A 14,151-nucleotide genomic window follows, 5' to 3' on the forward strand; every position below is an offset into this window, starting at 1 on the left:
TTCTGATTAAGTGATTAAATCAGGCAAAAGAATGTGCATTTCATAGCCCTCTTATTAAGAATATGAACTATTATTCTTGGCCCTGCCTTATTTCCTTTCATCACTCTTTCAGGTGGGTCTGGATGCTAGCATCTCATAGGGTGGGGAACAAATGCCGTAGGAAATTTGAGCATCATTCATTTCTGGTCCCGTGCCAAACTCTCTGCCTCTCTCTATTTGGAATGTGATGCTCCAACCTCTTCAGGAAAAGCAGAGTTCATTTGATATCTGGCCAGTCTGAAAAACAAATCAAAGCGTAAACTTTTAATTCTTAGATTTCTGGTGTTACCATGGACTCTGGACTGTAAATACCATGTGGTATTTTTCTTAACTTCCAGAGTTAAACTATTGTTCCAAACCCCAATTGTTCAGAAAAGCAGGTGCTCAGAATTCAATGGATTTTTTTCTGAGTCTACAGGTACTGATTTAAAAGGGCACTAACTAGTAAAATCTTAGGCCGAAACTGTAATCGGCTGCTTCTGTACATTTTTAGCAAAGCTGTTTGCTTTATCAGGGCACTCTGCAGACTGACACATATATAAAAACAAAACACTCATGTATACACAGGCATATAATTCCCTATTCTTATTAAAGTGTGTCCTTTTCAATATTTAAGAATCTTCTCATCAAAAGAGCATGTCACAGAAGTGCAGTAAATAACTACATGTCACTGTGTTACTGTCTGTGTATCCCACTATTTGGTAATAAACAGAGGGGAGAGAATGGGTTGCCTGATCAGAGCTTCTGGTTCTTCCTCAATGGAGTATTTTAGTCTTGTGTGTTTTTAAACCTTGAGGACCCTAGACACAGCCACGTTCAAATTTAAATGCAAATTCTGGAGCCATTTATAAATATTCTCCTTTGGCTAACTGCTGTTTTGGATTTTCTGATCTTTTTACAGTCTCTTATGATTACCTGATAACGAAGAGAGAGTTGTCATTTTTCAAATTAATAGGCCAAGAATGCAACAGTTATAAGAATCCATCTCATTTTGTCTTCTCCTAGCAGTTTGATGATTCAGAGGTATACCCCTCACACACAAACTCAAAGTACTTCTTGTTTTATCAAGGAAAGTTTGAGGCCACATAGTTTGTCTATGACATAATTTCGCGCAAAGTTGTGTTTCTGTGACACTGTTCATAAGCACAAATTTTTATAAATTGAATATAGGCAAACTCTCGGCTTGGAAGGCAGAGTTCTTCATTATGAAGGCAGCTTGACCAGACCCTATTAGAGAATAATGCTACATCTCTGTGCTATATTGACAGCACTATATCCTTTATGCTGTATTGACGTGCTACTGATTGAGCATCCTGAATCCAAAAATCATCACAGTTAAAGATCCTACTTCTTATTTGTGAAAGAAAACAACTGGAAGTCCATAAACCTCGGATCTGGACCCAACTCTGTGGCCTTGAGCAAATCATTACCCTCTCTGGTGCTTTAATTTTATCATCTAAAAAATAAGGCTTTTCTAGCTCTTAATATTTCATAGTTCTAATTTATCTTTATTTTTAAAGTAAATACATTCATCATTTTACCTTTCACCTTTGTGGTTTTGTCAGGTAACAGCAACTAAACTGATATTGCAGTAAGGAAGTTTTATTTGAGGCTAAGACCAAAACCATCACAAAAGATAAAGGCAGACAAATGCAGCTGCCTAATCAGGCCTTTATGATTTCTGTTCAAGACTTGCCATTAATTAAATGTGGATAATTGTTGGCTAGTGTTCCCTTTGTGTTTTAAAATATCCGAAACTTACGGGGCAACCAAATAGGGTAGTAAGAGACCAGTAAATGACAATTTATTTGAATCATTAAGGAAAGACGGAGTGGAAGTGCCGCATTCTCCCCTTAGATCTTCACATCTGGATATTTACGTTGTTTCACTTATGTGCAAAAATACGTCTTCCGGATAACCCTAGTTCCACATATTGGAAGACCATTCAGCACTATCACTTTAGATAAAGTTTTGAAGACAGAGGAGTGAAAGTACTTTGAAGAGAGAATATACTATATGCCTGGCCTAAAGTCATTTCCAAGCAATTAGGAAGCATAAAGGTTTTCTAATTTGATTTCTGCAATTTACCATTCAGAAAACTGAGGCTGAGAGAATTTCAGTAGCTCATTCAGAGCCCTGTTCTTGGTGGGCAGCAGAATCCCTGAGCAGCTGATGAGTCAAGAATAAGAGACGTCAACTCAAACGGTTTTCCTATGGCAGATTTAATAGCTCTTTTTTGACAGTTCAGCGAAGGTCCTGCTTTGTTCATATAACTACTGATTAAATTTTGACCCCACTTACAAACTGAGCACTGATCGTTATTATGATGGGTAAAAGTTGCATTAACTTTTAGTATCACTGAGCCTTTGGCTTCAAATATATATCATGAAAATGATTATGATAAAAATCAGGTCATTATTCTTACACCTTTCTCTTACCTCAGACTTAAAGATATCTTTGATATTTTTAGTGCTTCTGTTAAATGACAATGGTTTTGTGGAATCATGAGTTTTAACTCTCCATAGTCAAAAACACTGGATTTTGTCAGATCGCCCACATGTGATTAGTTCCTGGGGGCCACTTATTGAAAACATGAGCAATTTATAGAAAATCTAAATATCAATGGCATGAGCCGAAGAATTAAGCCAGTGATCTTCCTCATCTACTCCAAGTAGAAAACTTTCTTTTTGAATAAAGAGTAAGAAGGAGATTGGTTTGTGTCAAATTTGTCGTAACTGGTTGGTTTTACTTTCAAAGATGTTTCTGCCAAATACATACTAATGGATGCTAGTTCACAGTGGGGATGCTGGCTGGTTCCTATTTCTATTTTTAGTTTACTTTGGTTACTCAACCATCTATTGTTTATCTTGCACATTATATTTCACCATGTGTCATGTGCTGACATTAGGATGCACTTTAATCCCATCTACAACATGTTCTATATATTGTTTAAAAAATTATTTCATGTGTCCGACAGTCCTAAATTCTGTCATTTTACATATGACATTGTACAAATCATTTCATTTCTGTTCCTCACACTTTTTTGTGGCTATCGTTGCACTTTTGTTGAAGTACAGGTTGAATATCCCTTATACAAAATGCTTGGGACCAGAAGTGTTTCAGATTTTGGATTTGTTCAGATTTTGGAATATTTGCATTATACTGATTGAGCATCCCAAATCCCAAAATCTGAAATTCAAAACGTTCCAATGAACATTTCCTTTTGGCATCATGTCAGTTCTCAAAAAGTTTCAGATTTTGGATTTTCAGATTTGGGATGCTTACCATGTATAACGTAAGTGCAGAAAAGAGCCCAAATTATAAACATATGTCTTGATGAAATTTCACAAAGTAAACACACCCAGGTAACCAGCACCCAGATCAAAAAACAAAACGTTGCTGATCCTCCAAAGGCCTCGCTTATGTTCCCTTCCAGTCAGTACCATGACTGAAGGTTCCACAGAGAATAACCACTATCATCTAACTCTGTGGCTCTTTCTTATTTTTGACCTTTATGTAAGTGGAATCTGACAGTATGTTTTGTGTCTGGTGTAATTTACTCGGCTTTATTATTATGAGGTTAATCCATGATGTTGCATATAGCTGTGATTCACTCATTCTCATTGCTGTGTAGTATTCAGTTTGGGGAACATACTTCATTCTATCACTGGGCATATGGGCGATTTCTGGTTTGGGACTATTTCCAGTTTGGGATTACAGTGCTGCAATGAACATTCTTACATATGTCTTTTGATGAACTTAAGGCCACCTTTGTTTGGTATATACTGAAGAGTGGAATTGACGAGTCATAAGTTCAGCTCTAGTAGGTACTGCCAAATAGTTTTCTAAAGTGTTTCACTTCTAAAGAGTTCCAGATGTTCAACATCTTTGCCAGCACTGCACACAGTCTTCATTTCAGCTGGGTGGTAGGTGTGTAGCGGGTGACACCTGTGGTTTGATCCTTAGTCTTTTTCTGTAAAATAATGAGACCCTTCTAGTTTTCACAGTCATTGTTTATAAAATTATGAAACTCCTCATGGTATAGTAGATAGTAGAAGAAGAAAATACCAATTGCCCGTTAGTTATCTGATAACAGAAGAGCAAGAAATAAAAGGCTGTTATTCTTGTTGATCTTATTCTAACTTGTCAAGTTTATCCAAAGCATACTTTCTGTTGATCACTTTGAGAAAGGCAAATACAAAAGGCAACAAAGGATCATCCATTTCTTTATAATCCAGAGTCATCTTTGAAGTTGAAGGCTCAAAAAACCCATAAAAGAAATGGTCAAAGCTAATGCTGCTTGCCTTTCTTACCTCTAAAACTCTTGCCTTATTATGTGTGAAGTTGTAAGAGAATGCAGGAGACAAACAGCTAACTTGAAACAAAGATGCTTCATCTCATTCCCCATGTAAGTAACCAATGGGACTGCATCTGTGAATCAGGCACACCTATTTATGTTTGAACCATTTATTCACTCATTTGATATTTATGGAATATTTCCACCAAGTATTCAGGCACTGAAATAGTTACTAGGGATACAAAAACATAAACTCCTGCTCTCAAGGGGCTACAGTCTCAAGGAGGAGACACGTGTCAACATATCGCTACAATAGAGTATAAAAGCATTTGTGAAATTGCAGGGTATGTACCGGCAGGGTGGTGAAACAAAGGAGAGAATGGGTGAGTCTCCCAGAATGGGGGATGTTGGAAGAAGGCTGCACAGGGAAGTGGCTCTTGATCTGGAATTTGCCAAACAAAAGAGCAAAGAGGAAGTCATGGCAGGGTAGAGGGAATTAAGACAAGAAGGTTGAGACAACCTACTTGATTGCTGGAGCTGGAGGTGTGATGGGGAGGAGAAACAGCAGAAAGAGTATGAGGCGCTTCCAATACTGTACCAGGGAGCTGGGTGTGATTCCTCCCCACTGCCTGGAGAATCCGTCCTTTAAACATTTTTTAGCCCTGTGCCAGATTCTATTAGGGATATACAGATGAATCAGTGCATGTATTTTTCATCAAATGTTCCTTGAATACCCACTGTTTGCCAGAATCTTGTTCTTAGAAACATAACAATTTCATAGAGGAGAAAGAGAAGTGAATGAACTACATATCTTTTTTTTTTTTTAAGACAGTCTTGGTCTGTCACCCAGGCTGGAGTGCAGTTGTGTGATCTTGGCTCACTGCATCCTCCACCTCCTGTGTTCAAGCGATTCTCCACCTCATCCTCCTGCATAGCTGGGGCTACAGGCGCCCACCACCACACCCAGCTATTTTTTTTTCCTTTTTTTTTTTTTTTTTTTTTTAAGTAGAGATGGGGTTTCACCGTGTTGACCAGGCTGGTCTCGACCTCCTGACCTCAGGTGATCTGACTGCCTCAGCCTCCCAAAGTGCTGGGCTTACAGGCGTGAGCCACCATGCACAGCCTACATGATACGTCTTATAGCAAATATATGCTTTCATTTTCCCTGGGCTCAGAAAATAGTCATGTGGGAACTCTGAACCTGGAGGAGTTTTAAGCAGGAACCTGAGAATGAGCCTAGTTTGGATTTAGAACAAGTTGTACTACCAATGGAGTGACTTCCACTGATCTGCAGCTGAAGTAGGTAATCTGAATATTTATTGAATAAATAATATTATCAGTTTAAATAAATTTTGTGAGGTAGTAAGACTTAAGTTGCATCATCTGGAGTTTCTCTAGAATTACAAAGGCCCAGAGCATGCTTAGACAGCTGGTCGTGACTCCCAGCAGCAGGCTTCTCATAGCTCTCGTTCTTGCTTTTCAGGTAACAAAGAACGAACGTCAGGTGATGAAGCCACTATATGACAGGTACCGGCTGGTCAAACAGATCCTGTCCCGAGCCAACACCATACCCATCATTGTGAGTAGAATACCTTCCTGTGGCTGCTACAACACCTTTCTGCTTGAATGGGCCCTGGATATATGAATTAGGACCCTAACTTGCTTTCTCATTAAAGAATAGGCTTTAGTGGCTGAATCAGCCATTAGTATCCATGACCCACAGCTTGAGGAATGAAGACTTTATCAAAGACCCTTGAGGCTACATTTGTTAAAAATGGGCAAATCTGAAGCTGATAGAATTTATTTTTCCCTTTTGGAGGACATGCTTTGCCCCAAAGGCATGTACATCCATTGGATGTGCTGGGCCAGAAGGACAGAGCACCAAGGGCGCAGGGCTGTGCTTTCTCCAGGCCTCTTCACTCCAAAGAGTACTGCTGTGGTCCCAAGGCCCTCTGCTCATAGTCCCTCCCATCCAAGAGGGGATAACTCCCTTGGGAATTGTGTCCAGGGAGAAAATCCTCTGAGAAACTCAAGAAAGAGGCCCTTCTTCTTGGAGGATGTGGCAAGGTGTAGGAAAGGAGGCTGCTCATTGAAGTTGCTGTCAGTGGCCACCATCCTTGAACTTTGCTGCTTTTGGCTCCTGGATTTTGATTTTGTCAAGAGTAGGGAGCAGCAGCTTGCCTTCAGCGACAGGACAGTCTTTAAGGCCCAGCCACCTGCTCCCATCCCTCATCCCAGTCTCAGCATTTCCACCCCCAGCTTATGAGTGGGGTGTTCTGCCCTGCCCGTCTCTCGGGGAAACATTTGCCTCTGTTTCAGTGCTCCCATCTCCCCTGCTGGCTTTTAGGCTCTTTAATAAGCAGACACAAACTCACTTTGATGTTGCCGTTGCAATACATACTCATTTTAGCCGCTGCTCCTGTCTGGCCCGGCCTTAAATGCCCTTCTTATTTCTAGGCCTAGGATATTGTCTATTTCTTTTAACAATGTATTTAATGAAGAAAGGAGGGTCCAGAGATCTCAGGCAGGTGTATTTGAAGAAAGCCACTTTAGTGTATTCTGGAGGAATGTCCTAAACTAACAAATAAAACGATTAGATCCAAGGAGTTGTTTTCATTCTCCAGGCAGGAACCCATAGTGTCCCTAAGTAGGGTGAACGTGCAACAGAGAAGTCAGCTCCCCTTTGTATTGCTTTCTGAGCTTATGTGATTCTCCTTAGCTGACTACAGCCGAAGTGTTCTTGTGGCTACTGTGACTGGCAGGGGCAGCGGTGGGAGCAGGTGTTTCTCCTCGGGTTTCTTCTGCGTGTCTGCCGGATACAGTCCTGTGCTGTTCTTGCTGTACTCTGTCCTCCTTGATTTATGTGTGTGGGCGCTGAAGGGAAGCAGCAACTTGGAAAAAAAACTTTTGTTGTTTCAGGTTTTCCTGGGAGTGTTTGGCAGGGAGGGGTAAGAATGCAGAGTTAAAAGTTAATAAATACTGGTGAGGTCAGAGGAGGCCGAGAGCTGGAGGGAAAGGGAAAGGGATTCGGAATGTAACCTACTTGTTAACACCTGTCACAGGGTTCCCCCTCCAGCAAGCGGAGAAGCCCTTTGCTGCAGCCAATTATCGAGGGCGAAACTGCTTCCTTCTTCAAGGAGATAAAGGTGAAGACCCCAGCTGCTAACCCATTGCTAAATCCGCACCAGTTCCCTCCCTCCTCCCCTCCCCTCCGGTGAATGGAAAGGGGGTGTGATTGGGCCTTTTGGTGATGGCTTCTCCTAGCATTCCCTAAAAATCAGTAGCTGCATATAACCGACTTTCAACAGTTCCCTGTAAAGAGTGCTGATTTCTCCAGTCTCATTTAGCTGATCTCTTTGGTTTTATTTTATTCCCCGCTCTTTTTTGTTTGTATTATTTGCTGTCGTTCATTTTGTTTTTACTTTGCTTTCAGGGATTATTTTGTTTGGTTTTGTTGTCCACAATGCTTTTCGTTTGGTTTTGTTTTCTGTATTTGGGGAATGGATTTTCTGTATTCCAAAATCTTAAATTAGCTCATGAGACCAACTTTAAAAGGAATCTCATATACTGTTTATAGAAAAATCAAAATTAGCATAGGAAATAGATATAAACATATAAAACAATGCAAAATTGTACTTCTACAAATAGTAGTTTTTGACAGATTTGCGGGTGCAATATTTCCAGCTTTTCCTTCTTGACTGTCTCATAGCACATTTAGTCCCCAGGACTAATTTTAAAGTCTGCTCTTAATTTACAAATGAGGTGCTGTGAAGGACTGATAGCTGCCAGAACATATGTCCTGATTTTTTTTTCCAGTAATACGGATTTTGTACAGATAATCCTTGTCATCAGTGACTACTTTTGCTAGAATGGGAGATGGAATCTGTGCCCATAGACCAGCGTGTCTCTGTGGGACCCTAACTGGCCCGTACTAGGATCAGCCTCTTTCATGTTTTTGTTTCTAGACAACTGAACAAACTGGACTGCCTTATACAGAACTCTAGAGATGAAAAATCAAGGGAAATCATTTTTTAAAAATCAGTGATTGTTTTTCTAACAGTCATTTAATTCCAAAGCAAGAGTTAAACCTGAAGCAGAAGTGAGTTTTAAGAGTTTCACTTGTCATATTTCTGTGACAGTTCCGAGCCTGGGGTGGTCATTTACATGCTATAGTTAGGAATGATTATTTCAGTATATGGGGGACTCTTGTCTACTGAGGGAAACCAGTTGAGAACTTCTCCATTTTCTTGTCTGAGGTAAGGCACCACAAGCTACAAAGTCTTCTTTTATGTATTCCTTTTCTTGCCTTTTGCAGATCTTAATACTTCATATGCCTAATTGTATGGTATTAGGCAATGACTGTGCTCACTGTATTAAGCAGAACTTGTTTCATGAAAATGCTCTAAACTTGGTACTTGAAATTTGGGCCAGTATACTATATTGTGTCTTTAAAAATTAGAGCTATTTTCTTACAGTAAGCTTGATGTTAATGAAAGACAAATTTTGTCTGGCTGGTAATGTCACCCAAGAATGAAACCACAGTAATTGGAGAAATTTGGGTAATTGTGTGTATGAAAATTAGCATGTTTCTCTTAGCAGCATGCAATAGAACCATTACTAGATAAAAATGTGTTCTTGAACACATCCAAAGTATAGACACTTAATAATGGTTTCGCTAGATGAATTGAAGATAACCTAATGATGGATGCCCTTTTTTATATAAAAGACATTTTTCCCATTCTTATCCTTTAGCTTAATTTTTTTTCACAAGTATATTTTGGCTGTGGTTTATCTCCTGGCCCACATCATGGTCAAAATTTCAGATAATTTTGCAACGACTACCTTGCTTTTGTAAACAGTGCTGTCTTTTGGTTCATTTTGTTCCTGTTGGCCAGGCCTATTAGAATGTATTTTGACTGTACTAAATCTTGGCAATTCCAATTTAGAATTTGGTGTGTGTGCAGATAAGATTGTATCTAAGTGGTTTCTCCAAAACTCACCCCTGGTTTTAAATGCTTTTGGGAGCGAACCAGCTGTATATGAACCAGAGCCAGGTCAAGTTCTGAAGGCCTAGATTTTCCAACCCAAGGTAAGCTAGAGATCATCTAGTCAGTTCTCCTAGCCAACATAAGAATCCCCCCTAAAACTTCTCTGGCAGAATAAAGACATTGTCCCTACAGAGAGATTCCATCCTCAAGCTTGAAACGTTTACAGCAATGGGAGCAGTTAGGTCACTCACTACATGAGTATCAATAATAGCTAACAACTTATATTATTGGTTTTATAATTATCTTTCTTAATTACATAATATGTATAGGTTTGATAAATACAAAATGTATAGGTTTGATAAATACAAAAAGTTAATGAAAACAGTTGAAATTAGAATATTCATAGTTATTATCCATTTATTGCATTCTATCCCATAGGCTTAGTTTTGCCCTTTGGAGCACCATGAAATACACACACTGCTTCTTCCCTGAGAGCACTGCCTGTATTTACAGTCACCTGCCCTGCCCACTGTCACTCCACACCCTATGACAATCTGTTATCCAAGTTCCTCTTACTCTTATGTGATATGGGTTCCAGACCTTTCAGTGGTCTCCTAGCTCTGCTGTGTGCACACACACTGGTTTATCAGTGTTGCTGTTAAAACTGATACCCAGAACTGGACATTAATCTGGATATGATGTTAATCAGAAAAGTGAACCAAAGACTAGTCTTTACCTTGATCTGGATGACTGAGACCTTTTCATGCCTCCAGTTTCTTGCCTATGCAACTGTCAGGGTATTGGGACAGTTATTTATTTTGGCCTGTCTGAGGATAGGGTGTCAGCCTCAGCACTGCTGACCTTTGGGGCCGGTAACCGTTGTGCAGCACTGCCCTGTGCTTTGTGGGTTGCTTACCAGAGTCCTTGGCCTCCACCCATTAGAGGCCAGTAGTGTGCCACCACCACCCCTTCACCAGTCGTGAGAGCCAAAAATGTTTCCAGACATTGCCCGATGTCCCTGAGGGAACAGATTACCCCCATTGAGAACCACTGCTCATGGCCCTGGCATGGCTCACACTTTGCTGTATACTTCTGCATTGCCACTGATGTATCCAGCTTTTCTTTTTCCTAATTAGAGGGCCTTGAATTTTTCTAATTTGTTACATCTCATACTTCTATTTCAGCTGTAGGAAATACACTAAATCTAGCTTTTGTATTCCAACATATCAGATATCCCTACCCGCTTTGTATTATCTGTACATTTTGAGAATATGCCTTTTCTTTGTCCAAGTGACTCAGATACTGAGGAAGGCAGGGTCAGGCACAGGGGCTGCTGTAGACTGCGCTTCAGGTTCACGTCACCCTTTAGTCATTACTCAGCAGAAATGTGGGCAGCCAGCTTTCCTTTCATAGTGTCTGCTTACCTGGTTGTTTATTGAAATCCAAATACTACATCTATCAAAAAAGGAAAAATGGTTCGTTTTCGTGACTCATTTTTAAGGAACCAGTCTCATCAGTTGATCACTGATTATTTCCCAATTGCTTATATATTATCTATGTATTAATTCCTTCTAGAATCTATCCAGTCTCTACAACACTTACGATGATTGTCTTATTTGAAAATCTGTTTGCTATTTTCCCTCGTGATTGTCAAAGGCTACGAAGAGTAATTTTGTTACATTTATCTCAAAAAATATTGAGTGCTCACTATGTGCAAGGCAGACTTCCACATTTTTAAGTTCTCTCAGGACTTTGGGATATAATTGATAAGACCTAGACACCTGATTTCATTAAAGGCCGTTAAGTTCTTATTTGTAACTTCGTTAGCTGTCCCAGGTGTTTATGCTCTTCTAATAGTTTTTTGTAGTTCTCTTTTCAAACTGAATTACTAGACTGCTTAATAGCCATTTATTGGCCATATGCAAGCATTGGCCAAGCTCTGGGGACAGCAGTAAACAGATAGGCCCCAATTCCTGCCTCCACTGAGTTATGGTCAGGTGCTTCTACCCTGTCTTCCTTATCCAGGGGAGGGGAAGGAAGAGAGGGAGCAGAACACTGATGTGCACAGCCAGTGTCTCAGGTGTGCCTTATGAGGTACCTGACATACATTATCTCAATTTTTATCAAAACTATGTTGATGGGAATTGTTATTACTCTTAATAAAACAAAAAGAAGCGTTCATTTAAAAAGTCAATTTTACTTTGTAAATTTTTAAATGTTTTTAACAATTTAAAGAGACTCAAGATCTGAAGTCACAGCCGAGACAATCTGGAAAAGCCACCTAGCTTTTGCCAATTTTATTTTCATAGCAATACTTTGATATCAGTTATATGATAGTCCTTTTTTGTTTTGCTTGGTTTGGTGGCTTGTTTATTCACAGTATTTCTCTTCAGAAACACCATCATTAAACATACCAAAATTCACCGTGAACCATCTGCACACTTGCACTCTGCCCTCCAGCAGGGACTGCTGCTGCCTCCGGAGATTGTTTTGCTGCACTGCCATTGAAGCCATTTGGTTGACCTGTAATAACTGATGCTGTGCATACCGTTTTTCATATAGCTGTATTCTGAACCAATTTTTAAATTTTTTTAGGATAGTAAGTTATTCTCTGTGGTCTGACTACCTTTTGGCAGTACATCACTTCTTTTGAAATCTTTCAGACTCTGATATTATCTCTTCCTTAGGCTTACACAGCCTTAAATTGGCTCTAAGAAATGCTGATCTGGCTTTATTATTTTTCTATTTGCATTATCAATACAGAGAATAGCATACTTTTCTTAGAAACTTGTATGCTGAAAAATAGATTTTTGGCCCTTGGAAGTTCTTTGGAAAAGCTTGAGTTTTCTTATTTTAATCACGAGAATATAATGTTTCAGTCTTCTTAAAATTTCCCTAAAATTCTGTGCATTAAGCAACCATAAAATATTTTCTAATCTCAATTCTTAAATAGAAAGGTTGTATTGTTTTATTTCAGAAAATGTTCAGACTGATTTTTTTTAAAAAGCCCTCTGAGATACACAAGTAGTAGAATCCTTTAAAACACTGGTTACTGGTGATGAATTTTGTTTTGTACTGTCACAGCTGGAAAATTTTGGATCCTTTTAGTTCATCTGATTTAGGTTATAAATTATGATGGTTGTTCCTTCTTACCCCATCCTGACAACTATTAACATGCTGTACAATCATTTGAAAATAGTTTTGCAGTCTGTTTTCTCTATTGAGTGGCTACGTTGTTTGTGTTATTAAACGTGTATATTTATATTGAATACGGATATTCAATAATCTATCTGTAATGTACATATGTATTGCTAAATGTAGATACAGAAGAAACTATGGTGTCTGGTAATTAAATGATTATTAAATGATACTCATAATGAAAGTGTGCCCCAAAAAGTGACCAGATTTTTATTGGGGTTGCTGTGTATCTCCAGGAAGAAGAGGAGGGGTCAGAAGACGATAGCAATGTGAAGCCAGACTTCATGGTCACTCTGAAACCCGATTTCAGTGCACGATGCTTTCTGGACCAATTCGAAGATGATGCTGATGGCTTTATTTCCCCAATGGATGATAAAATACCATCAAAATGCAGCCAGGACACAGGGCTTTCGAATCTCCATGCTGCCTCAATGTATGTCATTTCGGTGGTGGCGGTGAAATGTTTTGGTAAAAATAGCTCTCTTAAATATTATCTTAGCCTTTGTATCTAAATAAATTATAAATTAGCTGATAAAATACATGTGACTACCTGGGGTGTATCTGGATAAAACTGATTTTTTTTTAATTCTTTTTTCATATGCTTCAGCCCATATTATTTGAGGGAACTTTTGAGTCTTGTTTAAACAACCAGAAGTTCTCTCTCTAAATGGCACTGTGTGGTTCTGTATATCACAGCCCATCACTTAACACATGCTGAGCACAGACGTCATCTTCTTTCAAAGAAAAATACGACAAAGTGCCGTGGGATTTCACGAGGCCTAAGAATTCCCAAGTAGCAGGAACCCCCAGAAGCTGGATCTGTTGCCAGCATGTTTGGCTTTCAGGAAATGGAAAACATCCATTTCCGCTCCCCCTCAATGCCCTCAGCAGTTTCTGGATTTATTTGCCTCCCCTTTCTGCACAGCTCCTGTTGAGTTACACATTCATTACATTTATGACAACTCAAATTTAACTTAATTTCCTTGCAATGCTTCCTCTCTCTTAGACCTGAACTCCTGGAACACCTCCAGGAAATGAGAGAAGAAAAGAAAAGGATTCGAAAGAAACTTCGGGATTTTGAAGACAACTTTTTCAGACAGAACGGAAGGTAGTGCCTGTCTTCCCCGCCCTCCCTTCCCCACCCCGCCGCACCACACACACCCATCCCTTTTGTTTTTCTGTCAGATCTGTGGAATGCCTTCAAACGGGGGACTCTTCTGCATCCTCCCTGTAATCTGGTCCTTGGGTTTGTGCCCAGGGACCCTCAGAGGTTGACTGTGAGATGATGGGATTTGTGTGGACCTCCCAGAATAAATGCTCTTTGGGTAATGCCCAAGAGTGATGCAGATTCAGCTGACATTTATGAAACGAACCTGTGCCATCAAATTCTTATCTACAATGAGCAGCAGGAAGCTGCGTTTCCAGCTGGTGGTGGCACCAGTGCTTTTTTCTTAAGAAGCTAGAGGTTAGCCAAGTGGCCATAGTGGCACACCTGTAGCTCTAGCTACTTGGGAGGCTAAGGCAGGAGGATTCCTTGAACCCAGGAGTCTGAGGCTGCAGGGAGCTATGGTCCACCACGGCACTCTATTCTGGGCAATAGAGTGAGACCTCATCTCTAAATAAAACGAG

General features: G+C 39.8%; 1 protein-coding gene across 6 annotated transcripts in view; it reads left to right on the top strand.

The window, feature by feature from the left end:
• FAM13A (family with sequence similarity 13 member A) overlaps positions 1-14,151 on the top strand; it is a 329,503-nt gene that overhangs the window by 310,885 nt on the left and 4,467 nt on the right. For 5 of the 6 annotated variants that reach the window (XM_025385808.1, XM_025385807.1, XM_025385809.1 and 2 more), the window contains 4 exons: positions 5,820-5,915; positions 7,399-7,482; positions 12,759-12,955; positions 13,529-13,630. In XM_025385808.1, the coding sequence (XP_025241593.1) occupies positions 5,820-5,915; positions 7,399-7,482; positions 12,759-12,955; positions 13,529-13,630 (479 nt within the window). The remainder of the gene's footprint in view (positions 1-5,819; positions 5,916-7,398; positions 7,483-12,758; positions 12,956-13,528; positions 13,631-14,151) is intronic. The other variant, XM_025385811.1, reaches the window with a different exon arrangement.

This window comes from Theropithecus gelada, chromosome 5, assembly GCF_003255815.1.
Source record: "Theropithecus gelada isolate Dixy chromosome 5, Tgel_1.0, whole genome shotgun sequence".
Taxonomy (NCBI): Eukaryota; Metazoa; Chordata; class Mammalia; order Primates; family Cercopithecidae; genus Theropithecus; species Theropithecus gelada.